The 21,702-nt window shown below is 29.9% G+C and overlaps 1 protein-coding gene across 1 annotated transcript in view; it reads left to right on the top strand.

Annotated features, from left to right (window-relative positions):
• Positions 1 to 20,463, top strand: part of LOC132734258 (uncharacterized) — a gene marked incomplete at its 5' end in the record, with an annotated part of 34,021 nt that extends 13,558 nt beyond the window's left edge. Inside the window, 8 exon segments of the mRNA XM_060720961.1 lie at positions 519 to 574; positions 6,107 to 6,142; positions 12,797 to 12,849; positions 14,155 to 14,241; positions 15,145 to 15,272; positions 16,193 to 16,394; positions 16,773 to 16,925; positions 17,464 to 20,463. Of these exon segments, the coding sequence (XP_060576944.1) occupies positions 519 to 574; positions 6,107 to 6,142; positions 12,797 to 12,849; positions 14,155 to 14,241; positions 15,145 to 15,272; positions 16,193 to 16,394; positions 16,773 to 16,925; positions 17,464 to 17,659 (911 nt within the window).
• Positions 20,464 to 21,702: the final 1,239 nt, after the last annotated feature.

Genomic DNA, 21,702 nt, shown 5'->3' with positions numbered 1-21,702 from the left:
ATTTACTTGATAAAACATCTTAATAACAAGCCTTTGTACCTTTTCTGTCAAATTTATGTATTCATAGGTTATTAGTATTAAAAACACCCTTGTGACATTACCTTAGTCAAGCCAATACTGTATAATTGGCCTATAACATGAATTTATAAAAAAAAATTGGCCCTTTAGTGAACTTAAAAAATTTAACATTATCAAGGCTCTTTTACTATCAAGCACTTAGAATAGTCGAGCATGCTGTCCTTCCGACAGCTCTTGTTATATTGTAAATTTAAGTAATAAACTAGTGTCATCTGTTGCTTTCTTTATGTCCATTGTCAGTGTAGGAAAATTCAATATCAGATATCAGAATGTTATAAAGTTTATAATTCTGTTAATAGTTCAGAGGGTGATCTTATTGCATGGTGAAAATTGATTCTAGCATTTACCATGGTGACTTAAGAAAGTTTTATTCTTTTCTCAAATAAAAGAAAGTTTGCAGTATTATAAAATTCCATTAAACTAACTACATGTTTTTTCAGGTGAGCGACTTCAATCAGAAAGGCCACACACAGCTCATGTAAGGTTCAAGGCCGAGGTAGGTCACTTATATACATATAGTAGATTAGTGTGTGATCCCATCCCTTTAGTTTACCTTTTCTATTATCATATGCTATAAAGATTTGAACCCACCCTGTAGTTTCACTTTCTTTTTTTCTTACAGTCGCACAGCATTTTTATCCACTCATGACTGTTTTTCTCAGATGCTTGGTTGTTAAATTCATAATATACAAACAATCTGAATAAAAAACACAAGAAAAATAAACTCATAACTTTTGTTGATGCTATTTCACACATATTTTAGTAAGGTAGCTAATTGAAAATCACTTTCCCCTCTCAGCTGCATGTTGGACTTCTTTAGGGGGGAATTTGTTTAAACATAAGGAAGTTATTCACATATTTTGGTGAGGTTAGCTTCTTTTTGTGCTTTAAATAATGTTCAGAGTGACTTTCCAGTGTCAGGTTCCATTATCTGATAAACCAAAACTATAAAAGAAAGAATAATGATGTTTGTTTAAGATTAAGACCTCTTTTACCATTGCAGCATTGTTTTAAACCCAAAAAAGTGCAGTGAATTAGAACCACCTATTATTAGTTTAGCTGAATTTCTTTTACATTACTGAAGGATTCAGTGTTGCTGGTATTTGTCGGGACAAATGATTTGAAGTCAGTTACCTTTCTGTCACACATGCTCCCAATTAAGATACAGCAAGTTCATTAATGACACAATTAAAAAAAACATAAAAATAAAACAACATACTACCATTTCGATACCACCTTTTATTCTATTTACTAGAAAATATTTTTTTTTATAATGGCATCAAAAATTTATGTCAATAATATTTGTTTATTTAATGCTTTTTTTTTGGTTAAGCGAGGGAATATCTATGATAAAAAGAAGTTATTTCTGAAAGGCTTCAATAGTTCATCTTTAAATTTTGGAGAGATATAGTGTAAGGGTGTTTTGAATAGAAAATTGTTCAAAGAGTTTCACAAAATGTAATGTTTGTTTGATAAATGGGGAATTAAGGTGCAGTTAAGTTGATAAGATCATAATTATGGTTTTTGATGTTTAATAATGGTAGTGGAAATCATTTAATATCAATATAATGATCGAAAAATTCTTTTATATCTAAAAAGTAACTTAAGTATCATTAAATGAATATCTTTTTGAAACTGTAATATACATGTACTTTAATTTCAGGTGTCTTTTTATTACCTAAGTGTTAAATGACCTTCAGAATTTAGAATTTAATTATTTCATTTACACACCTGACTATCTTAGTTCAAAGAGACCATTATCAAAAAGTGATTTTCACAGAAGGCCAGTTCTTACATGGTAGCTTTTGTATCAGGGTTTTAAGCTGTGATTGTAAAGTCAGATTTATCCCTGAGATTTTGATAATAGGTGATTTGTGAAAATTTAATGTAATTTTGTGTCCAAGGTCTTAACTTTATAAAAGACTTTAATCCTAATGTACAAGGCTAGATTAAGTGATTTGTAGGAATATTTTGTTTTGTATACTTTTGTCAAAAGTTGGACTGCACTGCCATTTTTGTATTTGACTTATACTCTTGAAAAATATTTTACTTTCGGATAAAGTACTTGACAGACCAGGGCACTTTCACACAAAAAGTACTTTACCATTTTATTCTGAATAGAAAAAAAACGTGTTTCAACATTATAGTATAAGGATTTAAGTGGAACTAATATTTTATCATAAATTGTAATACAAACTTCATCAAAGCGCTAAAAAAGGAATATACTGTGTTATGGGAACTCTGCTTATTGATATGTTCTGGGTGTTATTTTTCAATAATTTGAAAAAAAGGATGTAATAGTTTGATTTCCAACAAAATAAATGGATCCGCTGTTTAAGAATTTTGTAAGTTGCCTTGAATAGAAAACAATCACTTTGCGCACCTGGTTCTTTATGTTTTGTGAGAATTTAACCAAACACTGTGATCACATGAGTTATACACTTGTGTTTCCCACTGAAGATAAGGAAAACTAGGAATATGAAACATTGTCAGTGGTGCTGAATAATTAAATTTGTTCAGTTGAATGATTTAAAGAATCATATCAAAGTTCACAGTACTCTTGATTTTCGATTTCACCAATTGCATTTCTTAAATTTTATCTTAACACACATTCAACGCTCTTTTTTTTTTACAATATATATATATCGTGAATATTTGTTGTTTTTTATTTTGTTCGGATTTAATGGAAGTGCTGGTCACAATTTGATGAAAAATATTCACACTTGAAGGAGAAAACCATTATTGATATTTTGAAATTAAAACACAAGATTTAGTGAAAATTAGGATAACTGATTCAAAATGGAAGCCAACTTAGCATATGATCATTATTGTATGTATGGTGATTTACCAGCCACTGATAATGAGTATAAGTATGACATGGACATGTATCAACAGGCAGAGGCTATGAAGGTCAGTACTAAACGAAATGTGGTGTATAAGCTTGTTATAGTATCTCTTCAGGTACCATAAGAAAAAAGAACTAAATTATATATCTTTTAGGTGAAAAAAAAACAACATATTTTTTAGCTCGACTATTCGATAAGAATAAGTAGAGCTATTGTAGTCACCCGAGCGTCGGCGTCGGCGTAACCACTTATGTTAAAGTTTTTGTAATAGTTCAAATATTTTCAAAGTCCATTGACATATGGCTTTGAAACTTTGCACACTTGTTTGCCATCATGACCCCAACCTGTAGACAGGAGAAGGTAACTCTATCAAGCATTTTGACAGAATTATGCCCCTTTTTTGACTTAGAATTTACGTTAAAGTTTTTGTAATAGTTCAAATATTTTCAAAGTCCATTGACATATGGCTTTGAAACTTTGCACACTTGTTCAACATCATGACCCCAACCTGTAAACAGGAGGTGGTAACTGTATCAAGCATTTTTTTTATTATCAAGCACTAAGAATAGTCGAGCGTTGCTGTCCTACTGACAGCTCTTGTTATGTCTTAAAGTTCTTTTTGTTTATATAATTATACTGTTCACAAAAAGTAGGGGATATTATTGTACTTGCTTATAATAAAGAAGACTCTCACTTTTTATATGCCCGAAAAATTTTGAGGCATATTATGTTATACCCCCTGGCGTCCGTCCAAACTGAAAACAGTTTCCGGAGCATAACTTAAGTTTCATTTGGTCCACAACATTCAAACTTCATAGGATGATTGTCCATATTGGGTAGAAGACCCCTATTGATTTTGGGGTCACAAGGTCAAAGGTCAAGGTCACTATCACCTTAAAACTGAAAACAGTTTCCGGAGCATGACTTAATTAAGTTCCATTTGGCCCACAGTGTTCAAATTTCATAGGATGAATGTCCATGTTGGGTAGGAGACCCCTATTGATTTTGGGGTCACAAGGTCAAAGGTCAAGGTCACTATTACGTTAAAACTGAAAACAGTTTCCGGAGCATAACTTAATTTCCATTTGGCCCACAATATTCAAACTTCATAGGATGATTGTCCATATTGGGTAGGAGACCCCTATTGATTTTGTGGTCACACGGTCAAAGGTCAAGGTCACTATTTCTTTAAAACTGAAAACAGTTTCCGGAGCATAACTTAAGGTCTATTTGGCCCACAATATTCAAACTTCATAGGATGATTGTCCAATTTGGGTAGGAGACCCCTATTGATTTCGGGGTCACAAGGTCAAAGGTCATGGTCACTATTACTTAAAACTGAAAACAGTTTCTGGAGCATAACTTAATTTCTATTTGGCCCACAATATTCAAAGTTTATAGGAAGATTGCTATTGGAAGGAGGTAATACTTTATTTAAGTTATGTAATGTCTTACAAATGCTTCATCCTTAATATAAAAAAACACTTTCGGGCATATAATGCTCCGCCTAGCGGTGCTCTTGTTGATATTTATTTAATCAATCAAATTTATTCACACTTTTTAATAAAAAAAAGCAACTTCTTCATGACTACCCCTGATGTAACAACATTAGCTATGCAATGATGTCTTATACACCCTATAAGGTAGCGGTTGGAATGCTGTCCCGAGGGGTTCTGTCTTACTCTTCTTGCATTGCTGCACCATGCTGTGGATGGCAAGACAAATTTTCTAGAATGTCTCATACAAGTGTACAATAGTTGATAAGTTCAAGCTCATAACTAACCATGGTAAAAGTAATTTACTCTTACATTCAGTGAAAAGTCTTGTCCTGTGGACCAAAGCATTATTATCCTGGAAGATAACTTCTTGGCCATGATGATGAGCAAACAATATAACATGCAGACAGAACCTACATGTTTTTATAGTAGTACTGACCAGGCTCACAGGTAGCTGTGTTCTGGTAGTCATACAGTGATGCAACCCCATACTGTAATTGACCCTACCCTTTACCAATAGAACAACTGCTTTTATTTTGCAAGCATTTTCATTCATATGAATTTAACAACAAAATATCACCTACTTTTTGTAAACAGTACATATAAAAGTTACAAATCAGTTCAATTTTATAATCATTTTCAGCAGTTTAGTTATAGGTCATCATCACCTTGGTGGCACTGTAAGGTAATACATGTTATTGCATGAATTTAACTGGGCAACCCAAATGTCTTAGAAGAAACAAATTACTTAGATAAACTTACTAACATTGAGTAAATTACAATGACTAAATATTATGACCTATATGTGGTAATATTTTTCTTTTTTAAATGAAATGTAAATGTATTTTGGTAACAAGTACTGGAAGTTCCAATGTAACAGGCATTTATCAAGTACATAGATTATTAGACTCAAAACCTTGTTTTTCTTAAGGACATATTTGGGTTCTGATCCAGAACACTTGTTTAAACAAAATTCATCATTTTCACAGTTTCAGTTTTGTATTCAAATTATATGTTTTACTGTTATACAAATTGCATTGATAAGCATTGTTTTATTTTTACTTTGCGTAGTTAAATTATTTTATCTGAAATGTTGTATTTAAATAAGTACTGGATTAAACCTCTGTCTTGAAATTTATTTGAATTTTATAGCAAATTAATTTTAATAATAATGATTCATTAGCTCTAAATAACAGTGAAAATAAATTTAATTGCATGATGTGACTCATTTATAACTTCAAAGATAATTCAAAGATAATGTAAAATTTTAAACAGAAAATGTTGAAGTAATAGATGAAATGAGAGAAACAGATGGAAGGAGAGTAGAGAGTTTTGTTGCATTGAAAGTTATTGAATTTCTAGTAAAAAAGATCAGGCTGTATCAGATATCCATTTGCCGAGGCAAAAAATTAAACTTTCACAGCAAAATATCTTCTGATAGCAGTGGCAATTTTACCTTTGTAAACTTAACATTTCAGGGAAAAATATGCAATAACTTAGTGATGGCAGAATAATAACTTACATTCTAAACAATATAAGACAGTTTTATTAAGAAAAGTCTATTTTACTTCAGTCAAATGACTTTAATAAGGTTCACTTTTCAAATTCATATTCAGTATAAGGGAAAAAAAAGGGTTGTCAATATTAGATAGATATATTGTTATATTAAAATGTTGTTTCTCCTAGTTGGAGTTTATAGTTGAACTCCCAGACCAGCTTGAAGTAAGTTGTCTGTCTGTATGTTTGTCTGTGTATACTGCTCAACATCATGTTCTTATATTTCATATTTACTTTATATTTCAGTCTTTCTTTTTCTTTTTCGGCTTATGCTGACTTCATACTCAGATAAGGAACTGAAAATTATATTTAGAACATAAAAGTATGGATTTTAACAGTGAAAATAATTTTTTTGAATACACAAAAAACACAAATGTAAGTGAAATTTCTATCACGCATGATATTTTTAGCATATGCCACATAATTTGCATTAGTTATATTTATATACTTCTTTTGTAGTCTACTTATTATAATAGTACATGTGCATGAAAGTTTATCTCAAAATGTTTGTTGATATTCTATATAAATAACAAGAAATGCATGTTCAAGTTAATTTAAGAAAAAAATAAGATGGCACACTGATGATGTTGGGCAGTTTGTACAGAATTTGCTTGCTTGTATATAAAATATGTCTATATGTTTATATGTGTATGTGAATTGATGCTGATATATTCAGGCCAGTACAAAATATATCCTAGTTCTTAATGTCCCACGCAATTGTAACCCTGGAAAACTCCTACCCCATAGGGGATTATAATGGGGGACCTAGACTTAATTTGAAATATAATCTCCTGTTTAAAGTCCAGTAGGAACCAGATTGTATATATAGTCCCTGACAATGCCTTTGCGCTAAGCAAGTTGGACTTATTCCCTCACAAAATATTGACCCTTCAGTGTGAGGAAAGATGAATGGTAAAAATTATTAGCCGCACTACCCTTGGGGTTTGGTGCTGGGGTTATAATTGACTGGTATATTATATGTGTAGTGCATCAATAAATATGCACAATTCATTTTGAAACTATTGTTATACCATCAGGATTGCCATTACAATGGCACTCTGGTTATAACACCCTTGTATAAATTCAGCTACAAATATCTTGTTCAATGCAATATGCTACTTATTTTCCTGAAATCAGGAGAAAATCATTCTTGTAAGGAAGTTTCTAGTATATAGAATATTTTGTTTTACTCAAGTGTCCATTTAAGTCTGGTTCAAATTACAAACATGTATTTTTAGTTTTGCTACCAATTAACTTGGTAAGTCACTCACCATATGACCAGCATTGGTGTGGCATACCAATTTAGAAAATTACAACTTTTACAATTGTGTTATTGTTTATTAAAAAGAAATGAATTTTTTTTTCACACCACTGAACTTAGGACTTATTTATACTGGTCTGTAAGTTTGATGATTATGTGATGAAATTTGATGATGTGATTTTATCTTGACTTAAAGCAAAAATGTTTTTTCATGAAATGAATTAACCCAATTTTATCTTATATGTTATGACATTATTATGTCATTAATACTTTATATAAATAATTATTTCGGTTTATAAAAATTTTGTTAATTAATTTTATATAATCTGACAAATTTAGTTATTTTCAGTATGATTATTAATTAAATGCATAGTTTTCAACATAGCAATTTTGATACATTTTTAGTTACATACACGTATTTTAACAGATTAACAGCTGTCAGTTCCAAACATTGACTGTACATTTGTATATACTCCAGTCTATAGTTCCAGAAGAACTTTTTTTTTTGCTAATTAAAGCAATTGAGAACGAACCCTTGAAATTTCATGCTGTAAATTACCATTCTAAAATTATGTAAAAATGCCCCGCTATAATGATGTAAAAATACCATACTATAATGATGTAAAATGCCATGCTATAATGATGTAAAAATACTATTGTATTATGATGTAAAAATAAAAACCATGATATAAAGATGTCAAAAATACCCTGTTTGAAAATGCCATGCTATAATGATGTAAAAATACCATACTATAATGATTTAAAAATATACCATGCTATAATGAAGTAAAATACCATGGTATAATGATGTAAAAAATATGTTTCTATAATGATGTAAAAATACCATGCTATTATGATAATGTAAAAAATACCATGCTATAATGATGATGTAAAAATACCATGCTATGATGATGATGTAAAATACCATGCTGTAATGATGATGTAAAAATACCATGCTATAATGATGATGTAAAAATACCTTGCTATAATGATGATGTAAAAATACCATGCTATAATGATGATGTAAAAATACCATGCTATAATGATAATGTAAAAATACCATGCTATAATGATAATGTAAAAATACCATGCTATAATGATGATGTAAAAATACCATGCTATAATGATGATGTAAAAATACCATGCTATAATGATGATGTAAAAATACCTTGCTATAATGATGATGTAAAAATACCATGCTATAATGATGATGTAAAAATACCATGCTATAATGATGATGTAAAAATACCTTGCTATAATGATGATGTAAAAATACCATGCTATAATGATGATGTAAAAATACCATGCTATAATGATGATGTAAAAATACCATGCTATAATGATGATATAAAAATACCATGCTATAATGATGATGTAAAATACCATGCTATAATGATGATATAAAATACCATGCTATAATGATGATATAAAAATACCATGCTATAATGATGATGTAAAAATACCATGCTATAATGATGATGTAAAAATACCATGCTATAATGATGATGTAAAAATACCTTGCTATGATCATGATGTAAAAATACCTTGCTATAATCATGATGTAAAAATACCATGCCATAATGATGATGCAAAAATACCATGCTATAATGATGATGTAAAAATACCTTGCTATAATGATAATGTAAAAATACCATGCTATAATGATGATGTAACAATATCATGCTGTAATGATGATGTAAAAAAACCTTGCTTTAATGATGATGTAAAAATACCATGCCATAACGATGATGTAAAAATACCATGCTATAATGATGATGTAAAAATACCATGCTGTAATGATGATGTTAAAAAAAAACCTTGCTATAATGTAAAAATACCATGCTATAATGATGAGGTAAAAATACCATGCTATAATGATGATGTAAAAATACCATGCTCATAATGATAATGTAAAAATACCATCTTTATAAATGCTAGGATATCAGGTTTATGTCATGCAATTATAAATGTTTTATCTTTTGTCAGTGCACAAAAAAGTGGAATATTGTCATTGAGAGAACGTCTCATGTGAAGTTTGTAAAATCATTATCACAAGTACCCATATTTAGATAAGAATAATAGAAGAAAGTGAAATAAATTATCATAATTGTCTGTTTATCTATTAGAAGAGAATTATTCAAATAATATCCTCTTAACAAATGTACAGTAGCCTGGCAGTAATTAAGTAATCCTATATTTTACAATGGAGAAAAAAAAATCAGGTTTTAATATCTTAACTTTAAGTTTTGAGCAAGCTTTTTATCTTTCCTTTATCAATTGAAATGTCTTAATATTTCTGTGTTCAGAAAATGAGAAAAAAATGGATATTTTTCAGGTATGTTGATAAAATCAGTTATGCTGAAATAATTGTTTATAGTTAATAGTAAGTTATAAATATTGTTACATTATTATATTGATGATATTTTGTTTTAAGAAGATATTGATTATACCATAGAAAGAGTAATGAGAAAAACTTAAATAGTCACTGAAGAGCTAGTTTAGTACAAGTGGTGTATATCTAATTATATCACTTTGAAGGAGGAAGCCTTTTGTATTGATGAAAATCAAATGCATTTTCTGTACATATAAAGATAAAGTAACACCATGAAGGCTGCAAAGAAGAAATTTTTTAGCTAGTGTGTTGAAAATTTTGCATCAGTTTGTATAATTTAACAAATTGTATTTGAAATAAATGTACGGAAAAAAGATTTGAGGTTACCATGCTAATTTTTGACTTTAAACCTGCCCCTGAATGTTTGTTTCAACTCTGAGGTCATTTTCAAAAGCAGAAAGAGTAATAGACACAGCTGCTATTTCACTAGCAAGTTTGTAAAGAAACTAAGTTTAAACATCCTTAGATTAATACTACAATATGGATTCTTATACTAAAACTGACAGAACATATGCAAAACTTAAAAACAAGTAAAATTTTGTACCTGATATTATTTACACCAGTTAATTAGTATTTGAACAATATAGTTAATCATATTTGCAATATAATAATGATCTTAATGTAAACAAATGACTTGGCATGTAATGCTGTTTTCTAACAATGGCTAACATTGACTTAGTTTTTTTCATGCTTGCGTTTTTGGCACATGGCTTATTTAATGTTTATGCATTGTCTATACTAATATATTATACTTTAAATATATAAGACATAATGTAATTATTATTAAATAACAAAGTGCAGCTTAAACAGATTTAGTATTATGACACAAAGATAATTTTAACATAAGAGAGATACATGAAAATTTTAATTAAAATAATACAAAGTTTGTTGTGAGATTAAAATGTGTGATTTGCATGGGTTTTTTCAATACCAGTATTTTTTCATATAAATGGAAGAAAAGAATAGGTAAGTTTCTTCTTCCATTTTAATATGTATTGAATTTGACAACTTTGTTATTATTAATGTAATTTTTTTTTTTAGTTATAAAGATTAAGCATTATTAGACTTGTTATCTTTAGGCTATAGAATGGTTTGATATTGAAAAGTGATTTAATTATTTTATATGGAATGTTGTCAGATAACATTTGCACGTTGGATGTTAATATGTAAATCCAATTATTTTAAAAAGGGGAGTGGTGGCCTAGTGGTTAAGGTGTCTGCCTCTCAACCCAGAGATCATGGTAAATTGTAATTGTAATTGTTTTATGAACAAGTATAGGAAAAAAGAAAATTTTTTATACACTATCAAAATTCAGTTTTTATCTGTAGATTACTCAATTATTTCCTTTTGGTTTTGTTTTTCAACAAATAATCTAAATGTTTTAATTAAAAGTTAAAATGTTAATAAAGGATTTATGTAAGATTTTTTTATCGTAAAAACACCTTTTACATAACAGATTAAGGTATTGAAAAGACATTTATGTGCCTTGCTAAAGTATTTAACTTTAACAAGATTTAATACTGTAACTTGTCGTATTTATACAGATATATTTATATTCTAAAGGACATATTGCCATGTGTTAAGTTTCTATTTTAAGAATAATTGAACCTGATTGTCATGCAAGATTTAGAAAATAGATATTGAGAGCTTATTTGTTGAATAATGCATGGTTTGAGTTCAAATGCATTGAAATATAATTATAAGGGCCAATATAACAGAGTAATTAATTACAATTAACCATGCATTACTGTTCCCAACAACGGAAAGAAAATTGATACAATCTATCTATTTCCATTCTAACAGACAAACTAAAACAAAATTGATAAAAGTATATTGGACTACATTTAAGTAAAGTAAAAAATTCATGACATCATTTGGCTTTCAGATGTCACATAATTATGTCTGTATAATTATGTTAAGTATAACCTTTTAGCGAAAAGGGCAGTTATATAAAATAAAAAAAAATAAAAAAACGAATGGACCAGATTTATTTAAGGAAAGGAGTCAGGAACCAAATAAGAAAGGGTATCAAAATATAAGGATCATGCCATACTGCCTGTCATATAATTACAATATGTTCATTCAGATCTCGAGATAGGCCAGAGTATGTCAATTATAATTACTAATAATTTTGGTTACCCCTAGGATTATAGAACAATGAATGTGCACTTTAAATGAATATATAATAGTCAATATTAACAATTAATTGTTACATAATAATTAGTCATTAATCCAACATTTTTTTTCTAATTTATTTTAAATGTAAAATTATATACAGAGAATAATACAATTGAATCTTATTTGTAAGTATTATATTTTGTAGATCTTTAACAATATAAACATAAATTTATGCAAATGAGTGAAGTTTATAAGTAGCTTGAAATTTGTCTTCTTTTATAAAAAAAATTTAAATATGCTTGACTTAAAAGAATATTTTCAGTAGAAAAATAACTTTAATATAGTATTTCAGTAGTATTCACCCTAACCAGCATTCTCTGTGCAGGACCAACATTTAACAGATGTTGGATTCTACATCAGCCCAATGTAGTGTGTGATATAAACTGTTAAAAAAGAGAGGACATTTAATTATATTGGACTGTTGTTGGCTGCTAGTATGAGGCCAACATCACGCTGATAGAGATCTGATATTAACAGCCAACATCAATCCAACAGACCAATACAAAAACCAAGGATTCTTTCATATCAAAGATATTATTTATACACATACAATGTATATGGAAATAATTAAGCTGTAATGTTATGGTATATAAATTACATTTTAATTTTTAATACATAAGGACTGGTGAGCTTATTTGTACATGTACAGTAACAGTAAAAAACCTAATATATGGTATAAAAAAGGAAATATTGTATAATTTATGGGACGTATTATCCGGAGCTCTCCAATACAAGTGAATTGTTTACTTTGTAAAACCAATAATTTCAATGTTTTCCTGACAGGACATTATTCAAATATTGACTATGACATTGATTTTCTACTATTGTTAAAACGGTACAATAGAAAACTGAAAGATTGACTTAATTCATTTTTCTTCTTATCAGATAGCAAATTTGTAAGTATAGCAGGATATAGACAAAAGGATATGAATATATTTTTTGCGAGTTTGATAAAGTTATAACGGTCAAATATTTTGATTATTACAGGATCTGCAATCAGCATTTGAAGAAGCTTTGAGGAAATATCAGAATCTTCCAGGGTATGTTTTTCTTATGAGTTTTTTAGACAAATATTCTTAATCTACATTGTGAGTTACAAAAAATCATGTTTTTGTGGGTAGTTTTTTACAAAATTTTTGTTTAAAGTATGAATATATAGTTTATTGTAATGAAAAATATATTTTTCCATGTTAAAATTAAATTGTTTGCTCAAGAGAGGGAGAGATGTGTTCTCAGGTTGTTGTGACTATCATCATGAATTTATTTCTCAAATTACTCAAGTTGAAATCTTGACATGTATATACAAAATTAATACAGTGTGATTAGTCAAATGACTAGCATGGAATCTAGGAAACTTTTAGTTTAAAAAAGGTTTTATGTATAAATTCTTTTTTTCATATATTTTGAAAGTACATGTATGTACTACTCATTCAGTTGGTCATTATTTCAAACATAAAAGATGGTGATATATATAATATATCGATAGATTACAGTAACAATTCCTGGTTATAAAATTGTTCAAACTTTATTTATATTTCTATTATTCTTTCTCATATTAACTTTTTCATTAGTATTGGAATATATACAGTAATTGTACAGAGTTTACATTTGTTTACCTTTAATTATACCACTGTATTTACTTTACAAGGATTGTCTCCACCTTGAAGTGTGAAAATGTTTTTCTTAAAGATTTTATTACTTGAGATTAATTTGATATATCGTTATACACTTTATGTTCTGAGACTAATCACTGACTTATTGGGAATATACATACATGTATGGTTTAAAATTTTCATCATATGACACTTGTATAAGGAGATTAGATAATTACTTATATACAAACTTTACTTATTTGGCATGTAATTACTTATTTTGCATGTAATTGTAAAGTAATCTGTTAGTTGTGGGTTAATCAGTACAGAAGTCTAAATGTGATGTTTGTTCATGACTGCAGTATTAATTTAATGCCGATATGATACTTAAAGATGGATGTAATTATAAGCTATGCGGAACTGGGTAAATATATGTTTTTGCTATCTTATCCTGGAGTACAAACAAACTTTGATCATTACAGCTCCACTGTGCACTACGGCTCACAATACAGCAATCAACTGTTATGCTTATCATCAATATGTTTACCAAGTTATAACTGTAACAGTCTCTTTGTACTCTGGGTTAAGATGGGAAAAACCTAGATTTTTTATTCTGGAGTATCAATGTTGTAAGGTTACCAATTCAGCAAACATACTTTAAATGAATTTTATGGGTAACTAACGATAATAATAAATTATCATGTCTGTTCGTTTCCTTTCATTGTTTCCTTACATTCTTTACTTTCTTTCCAGAACACCAGCTTTTGTGTCTGCTGATACTCTTTATAAAAATGATGGCACCAAATTTGAAGACAACTGGCAGGAAAGAGTTATAGAAAGGTGAGATAAGTTTGTTCCACAAATGTTTATCATCGCTTTTATAACAATCTGGAAACAAAGTGATCCCTCGGAAGCATTAATCACAACAAAATTACATGAAAATTGTCTTTAATTGGGTATTGAGTGACATTCAGACTCAAGTGCAGTTATAGACTGCAGATGTTCCTTTGCATTATTTCTATGATAGACTTTAACCTTCCATAAGCTAGCTTGATAGAAACTTCAAAACAGGTTTAGTTAAATGAGAAACCTGGCTTATCAATATTGTCAGCTTGCCTAAGCTCAATAGGGAGAGCATAGAATTAATGAAATAAAGGGGTTCCTGACTCATTCCTCGTGAGAGGTGAAATTTCTCCATTACAGTTGATCTTGGACTTTGAATCTAATGATGACTCATTCCTTGTGAGAGGTGAAATTTCTCCATTACAGTTGATCTCGGACTTTGAATCTAATGATGACTCATTCCTCGTGAGAGGTGAAATTTCTCCATTACAGTTGATCTCGGACTTTGAATCTAATGGTGACTCATTCCTCGTGAGAGGTGAAATTTCTCCATTACAGTTGATCTCGGACTTTGAATCTAATGGTGACTCATTCCTCGTGAGAGGTGAAATTTCTCCATTACAGTTGATCTCGGACTTTGAATCTAATGGTCATTTGCCTTTCACATACTACTGATTCACAAATCGTGTGGTATTAGTAAAGTTACTTGCAAAGAAGTTGATGATCACTGGTTAGTTGTCCAGGAAAGCTAGACAGTTTGAGCAACCACCAAGATATGATAAAAAATATGTTGAATTCTGTATCAAAACAACCAAAACAAAGTCATATTATCTGTAAGCTGACTTTTCATGTTTTATGATGAAGTGAGGACTTTTGAGAGGTATTATTGTTCTGTTTCAGACACACATTGTTACGAATGCAAAAAGAGATTCGAGCCCAGTCAGCTGCCCAGAGAAGACAAGCCATGGAGGTGATACAGAAAGATAAAACATCTGCCAAACTGTTCACATCTCGCTGTGATTCAGCTAGTATGTTATTATCTTATTATCAGAATAATTGATTAATCTCAAATCAATGATCATAACTGAAAACAGAGATAATATTATGTTTAAACCTAAAAGCATTCTTTTCTCATTTAGATAATTTTTTTCTCTCTTTCATCTATTGACCATAGAAATTAAGTTTTTTTTATTTACAAACTATATATAGAGAAAAGTAGTGATATGTTCTATTCTTTATTCTAACACGACCCGCATTTTTCCCTATTGAACATAGAAGAACCGAAAGTGTGTGTTATTATGCAACAGATGCACAGTTTGACGTTCTATATTTAGACATGTGACGTAATCATTATACATGTGACATAACCACTATAAAATCCGACGCGCTGACAATAAGTACGGAAACAAATCAGGCGCAATTTTGCTTGATAGCAGGTACGGCAGCATTTATTTGTTCATGTCGTGTTAGAATCGAAATAATATATCCAAATCGGTGATTTTATCGCTGGATAACATCACTGTTTGTCGTTCGGATGCGCATCATTATATCACTCGGGCTACGCCCTCGTGATATAATTCCTCGCATCCGAACTCCAAACAGTGATGTTATTGAACGATAAAATCACAGTTTGGGATATATTATTTCTTAAGTAGCACTTTCAAGCTTAAGAAAAGATTTGGAAATGAGCCACGCCATGACAAAACCAACATAATGGGTTTGCGGCCAGCATGGATCCAGACCAGCCTGCGCATGGCTGCACAGTCTGATCAGGATCCATGCTTTTCGCTTACAAACCGTATAACAAGTAGAGAAACTGATAGCAAACAGCATGGATCCTGATCAGACTGCGCGGATGCGCAGGCTGGTCTGGATCCATGCTGGTCGCAAACCCATTATGTTGGTTTTGTCATGGCGCGGGTCAAATTATTATTATTTTTCATTACAGTTGGGGGGTTTACAGACAGAGATTCAAGTATACAATCTGTAATGCGAGCAAACACATCAATGTCTGTGCCTATATCAATGAGCTATGGTTTAGGGTCCGCACCACCATCATCAAGGGAAAAACAAAGACCTAAAACAGCAAACCCTGTCTTAGAGAAACAGCAGATGACAAAATATGAACTTAGTCATGAGAAAGCATTTAGGTAAGTACTGACTTTGAATTTATTAGCATGTTCTTTAAATGAAGTGTTATACTTCAAAGTGAGGCTTATGTTATATTCACACATACACACAAAAATGTTCAGGTTTTTGTTTGCTTTATGCCAATAAAACAAGTAGATGAATTTATTTGCCTATTTTGGTATGAAATTTCTTACTTCAAAGTGAGACATGATTTATATGCACACAAAACATTGGTTAAGATTTCTGTTTGCTTTATGCCAACAAATCAAAAGTTGAATATACAGCAAATGATATGGCTATAATTTCACTGACTGTCTCATGTGTTTTCCTTTAATAATAAAACATAAAGTTTCATTGAATCCCTGTTAATTTTTGTTTTAATGATGATTATTTATCAGATTCCGTCTGCAAAAGAAAGGACAATCTTCTTCACGGCCTGAAAGTTCAAGGTCAATAACCACTGTAGCTGACTTCAGTCCTCACTGGATAGATCCAAGAAATCCTGATGCCTGGAGACCAAAATCTAGTAGATCTATACCTAGCAAGTGCAAGTAAGTCTTATTTGAATATTTGTTTGTAGTTGTTTCCAATGGAGGACTCCCTCAAAGTAATGGTGGCCTGATGGTTTAGCTGTTTGCCACTTAACCCTATAATTGTCAGTAAGCAGACTACCAGGATCACAACCATGTTTCCACATACATTTATTACACCAGTATTTGTTTGTTTAGGAAATTAACTTAGATATAGTTCATGTAAATTAACTAATAAACTAAAATAAGCTTGTTTAAATCAAACACTGATAAATAATACTTGTGAATATGGAAGACTTCCATACAGCCGTCAATGTTCTTTAGAACATTATTGAAATATGAAAACATTTTATGGTACTAAATTCTAGTATTTTGTCATTCCTGTAACCTACTATATTTTCAAACTGACAAGTTTCATTGACATTTTATTCTTCCCTATTGAACATAGGTAACTTCCTAAGAATAAAATAAATGCCTCTGTTTTGAAAATACAATTTGCACTTACAAGTTTTTCTTGTTTCACAAATAAAATATGTTAATTTAATCTTGTTTATTTCAGTCGATATGTCCTGGTGAACAAGCCAAAGGAGAAGATGACAAAACCTTTACCTTCTCCATTAGAAGAACAATTATTAGTTGAAAGATTTCCAAAACTTGGTGCCAAAATTGTTCCCACTGTGCCTGAACTCACTCCGCGAACAAAGAAATCATATAACTTAGAGTACAGCCCCTTTGTTTATCAACGATTTGTGTGATACATGTATCAGATTTATGACCCACAGTGATTACTGTAGAAAAAAACGGTTTTACGAGAATACTGTTAAATGAAGGGATTTAAATAGACTTTGCTCTCATCAGTTAAATTTCTTGACATATTACAGACTTTTTACAAGCAGATTTGTGATTCTGTTTAAAGAAGGGGAGATCATTCAAGTGCTCATAGTTCAAAGGAGATTTATTCTGTTACTATAAATAGAATCATCACAGTGACCATTGACAATGAGAGATGAAATATATAGTCACTTGTATGAGTATATGCCTACATGTAAGTTCATAGCTATTACTGCTAGACTATATAGATGTCTCTTGGATAGTATCACAAAGTAGTTTACATAATCTTTGGAAGCTGGAGCTATAACAATTTTGGAGCTATATAATATTAACTATAGCTATTTTTGAGCTATAGCATTTCCTGTTTCAGAGATATCACTGGTCCTTGAGAGTCCAGGATGTATATATAGCGTCTGTACTAGATTTCTGTTTAAATCTTGTCAGACTACCAAATATCTTGTATGGTTCTAACACTATCTATATAGTGATCTGGTTGCTGAATCTGACCAAATTGTTGTTCTTTGGTTTACATAATTAACCTGTTTTATGTTGAAATTTTGTCTGTTTTTTGGGGTTTTTTTTTAAATAGATTCTTGTAACAAGTCATATAACTTTATAATTTTATGTTTTTAGATAAATCCGATTTTTTTAGGGCATAGAAATATTGTTAAACATGAAATTTTATTTTAGGTTGCACCAATTTTGATGATAATACATTGAGGATCATTTAGATATTATATGTTACAGTATTAAATCACTAATTGGCATTAATATAAAAGGGTAAATACCAACACTATTCTACTAGGAAGTTATAAATCTGATATTTATTCTTGTTAAACTTCTTGTGTAAATTCCCTACTATAACTATGTGATTAATGATAACATTAAGGTGCCTTTGATTTAGAATTATTGAATTTTTTATATGTTAATACAACAGCATTTATTACAGATTTTATACAGATTTTTATATTTTATCAATTACTTATCTGTGATAGGGTAAATAACATTGATAGGGTGAGGGGGGCAAGTTAATTGAGTTGTATAAGGATTTTTATTACCCTTCCAGATTTTTTTCGCCTTTTTGATTGGATATTGATCACCCGAAAGAAATTGATATTACCTAGCCAGATGGGTAATATACACATTAAATTTCTCCATTGTGTACCCCACATTCTAAACAACATGTGTGGCGATGCGCGTACGGTTTGATTTCACGCGATGTAAATTCCGATTTACAAGCACTTTTTAACTGTCAAATGATAAATATTTACTAAAATAGAGTAATCATACATATTCTCATCAGTATTGAAAACAAATATGACCTTGTGAAAGCTTGCTATTAATTCCAAAAAAAGTGCGTTCAACAGACTACTCCTTTTCTCTTGTTTACATTCGTTAGGTTCGAAAGAAAATATGTTGTGTATTTATGTGACGTCATGTAGTGATGAAGGGGTACCCTAAAGGGAATCTTATTTCGACGTTTCATTTGAAGTAGCAATTATTTATTTTAAAAATGTCTTAACTCGGCAGGGGAAGGGTAATAAAATTATTATTTTGGTTTTGGAGTGATATATGTGGATATATCACCTGCCAAGATAAAATATCACCCTCGCCTAATGGCTCGGGTGATATAAAATCTTAGCAGGTAATATATCCACATATATCACTCCAAAACCAAAATAACATATATAATAATATATAAGGGTCATGTAATTTTCTATCATACAAAGTATTGTTGTTTTTTGTGCTGTTCTATTTACCTAAAGTACTTGGCTGTTATACTACCTAACATATTTACCTAAAGTATTTTACTGTTGTTATATTACCTAAAAATTACCTAAAGTATTTTACTATTATATTACCTAAAATATTTTTCTAAAGTATCTGAATGTCATATTACCTAAAGTGATTGGCTCACATATGAAAATAATGAATCTTGTATTTTGTTGCAAACTGAGAGATGTTGTTTGTAACTTTACTGTTTGGCTGAATTGTTTTCTGTGAAAACATTGCTGCTATTATAGCATGGGATAGGTAAAGAATTATGAATTTATGTATATATGTGCTGTTACATTTGAAGACCTCGTGTGATAGAATGATCTTGTCAGTAAAATTAATATGTCACATACTTTGGTATTAATTACATTAAGAGATTTGCAGTTTGTCCATAATTGAACATTGATAGACAGATTGATTTATGTTTTCATTTTTAGTTACAGGTTACAAAGCTACAGTCATCATGGCAATGCTATTTTGATAGGTTGATCATGCCCTGGGATTTTATTTTTAATTTCTTAGAGATTTTTCAATTTTGTTGTTATGTTTTAGTTTCCAAGAAGTTACTCATTGGCAAATTTCCAAAACCATCTTTTACTTCTGTTTGTCTTGTTGGCAATAAGTTCAAATATAGTGTTGTGAACTTAAAATACCATTTTGTTTACATTTCGGTACTTTTATGACATAAAATTTCACAGTCAGCACAGGAGGTCACTGTATTTTTGTAGGCAATGCTACAAAATAAGAATAATGCATTTCTTACCCAAAGGTCAGTACTTCAAGATATAAGTATATGAGCTATACTATGTTGATAAACAAAGCTTTTAAAAAAAATATTTATGTTTTTGTGATCGTTCTATTATGAACACCAAACTTTTTTTTGTTGTTGTTGTTGTTGTGCTTTGTATTTATTGTTATTTTATAATACAAATTTTATTAAAAACAATGGAAGATTTTGAAATTTGTTTGTTTATTGATTGACACTTACTATAAAATACCTATAAAAAAAGAGTCACTAGCATTGATTAGATTACCTGTATCAGGATTTCTCTTATAATGTTGTAACATATATACTGCCTGTACTCTTTACATTAAAACATTTAAGGTAGATGTTCAAAATAAATTTAAGTCATCTTAGCATCTTAAGGATTTTTACCCATTATTGAGCTAAATTTTAAGTAATGGACTTGCCCAGAATATCAAATTTTGGAATTTTCCATGATCAACTTAGGGGTTATTTAGACAAAAAAAAAATTTAGTTTGCCAGCACTTGCCTTACTCTGTACCAATGGTGATAAGTTTCAGTTGCAGCAGGTGAAGGGTTAAATATATGTGGATGTCAATTTATCTCTGTTATATGCCCATCATTGCTTAAAAGAATATCTCTTAATTTCCTTTATCAATGTCAACTAAAATTTACAGTCTGTTTGAATACTCTGTTGTGAGTTTTTATAAAACACAGAGCCTTAATTATGTAAATTTGTAATAAAAGTCTCTGCATGAACTAAACAATTTGATAACATTCATTAAACCTACAAGGTGAAAGGCTAAAATAATGTTTATGTGTAATCTTCATTCATTTAATAACGCTATGGCTAGTAACACTATTTGGCCAGAAGAAGAACTGAAATAGACCAGCTATTGTACTGTTTGTTGGATTCTGGTACATTCTGGTCGGATTTCTTTATTGACAGTTAAATATAACAGAAGATATATCATTTAGAAATACATGTACAAAAATGCCAATTTATATGTCAATTATGAAAACAACCAAATGATTTATCAGTCCATAAAAAACTGCCTCAAAATGCTATTATAGATTCACTCTGAATCTTTTCTTAATGTAAGTGATAGTGAGAAGTGCTTAATCCACATAAATTATTTACTGGTTAATAAAAAAACCAAGAAAACTTGTCAGTGTTTTCAACTACAGATTATAATAATTGATAATGATTAAAATTATCAACAAAAAACTCCATGTAATCACAACATTATTTAATTGAATTTGAAAAAAACAAAAGGCAGTGTAATAGTAACAATTATAGCAATATCCACATGTCAGTACAATATATATAGTACAATATATTTATACAATGTACATTTAAATGTTTCAACATAGTTACATAGACAGTAAGAAGGCACATAGTACATAATACATATTTTTCTGTAATATTTATAAATCTGAACAATA

The sequence above is a fragment of the Ruditapes philippinarum genome, unplaced genomic scaffold (genome assembly GCF_026571515.1).
Source record: "Ruditapes philippinarum isolate M1 unplaced genomic scaffold, ASM2657151v2 ctg4211_1_1_1_1, whole genome shotgun sequence".
NCBI lineage: Eukaryota > Metazoa > Mollusca > Bivalvia > Venerida > Veneridae > Ruditapes > Ruditapes philippinarum.
This window is presented reverse-complemented; position numbering and strand designations above follow the sequence as displayed.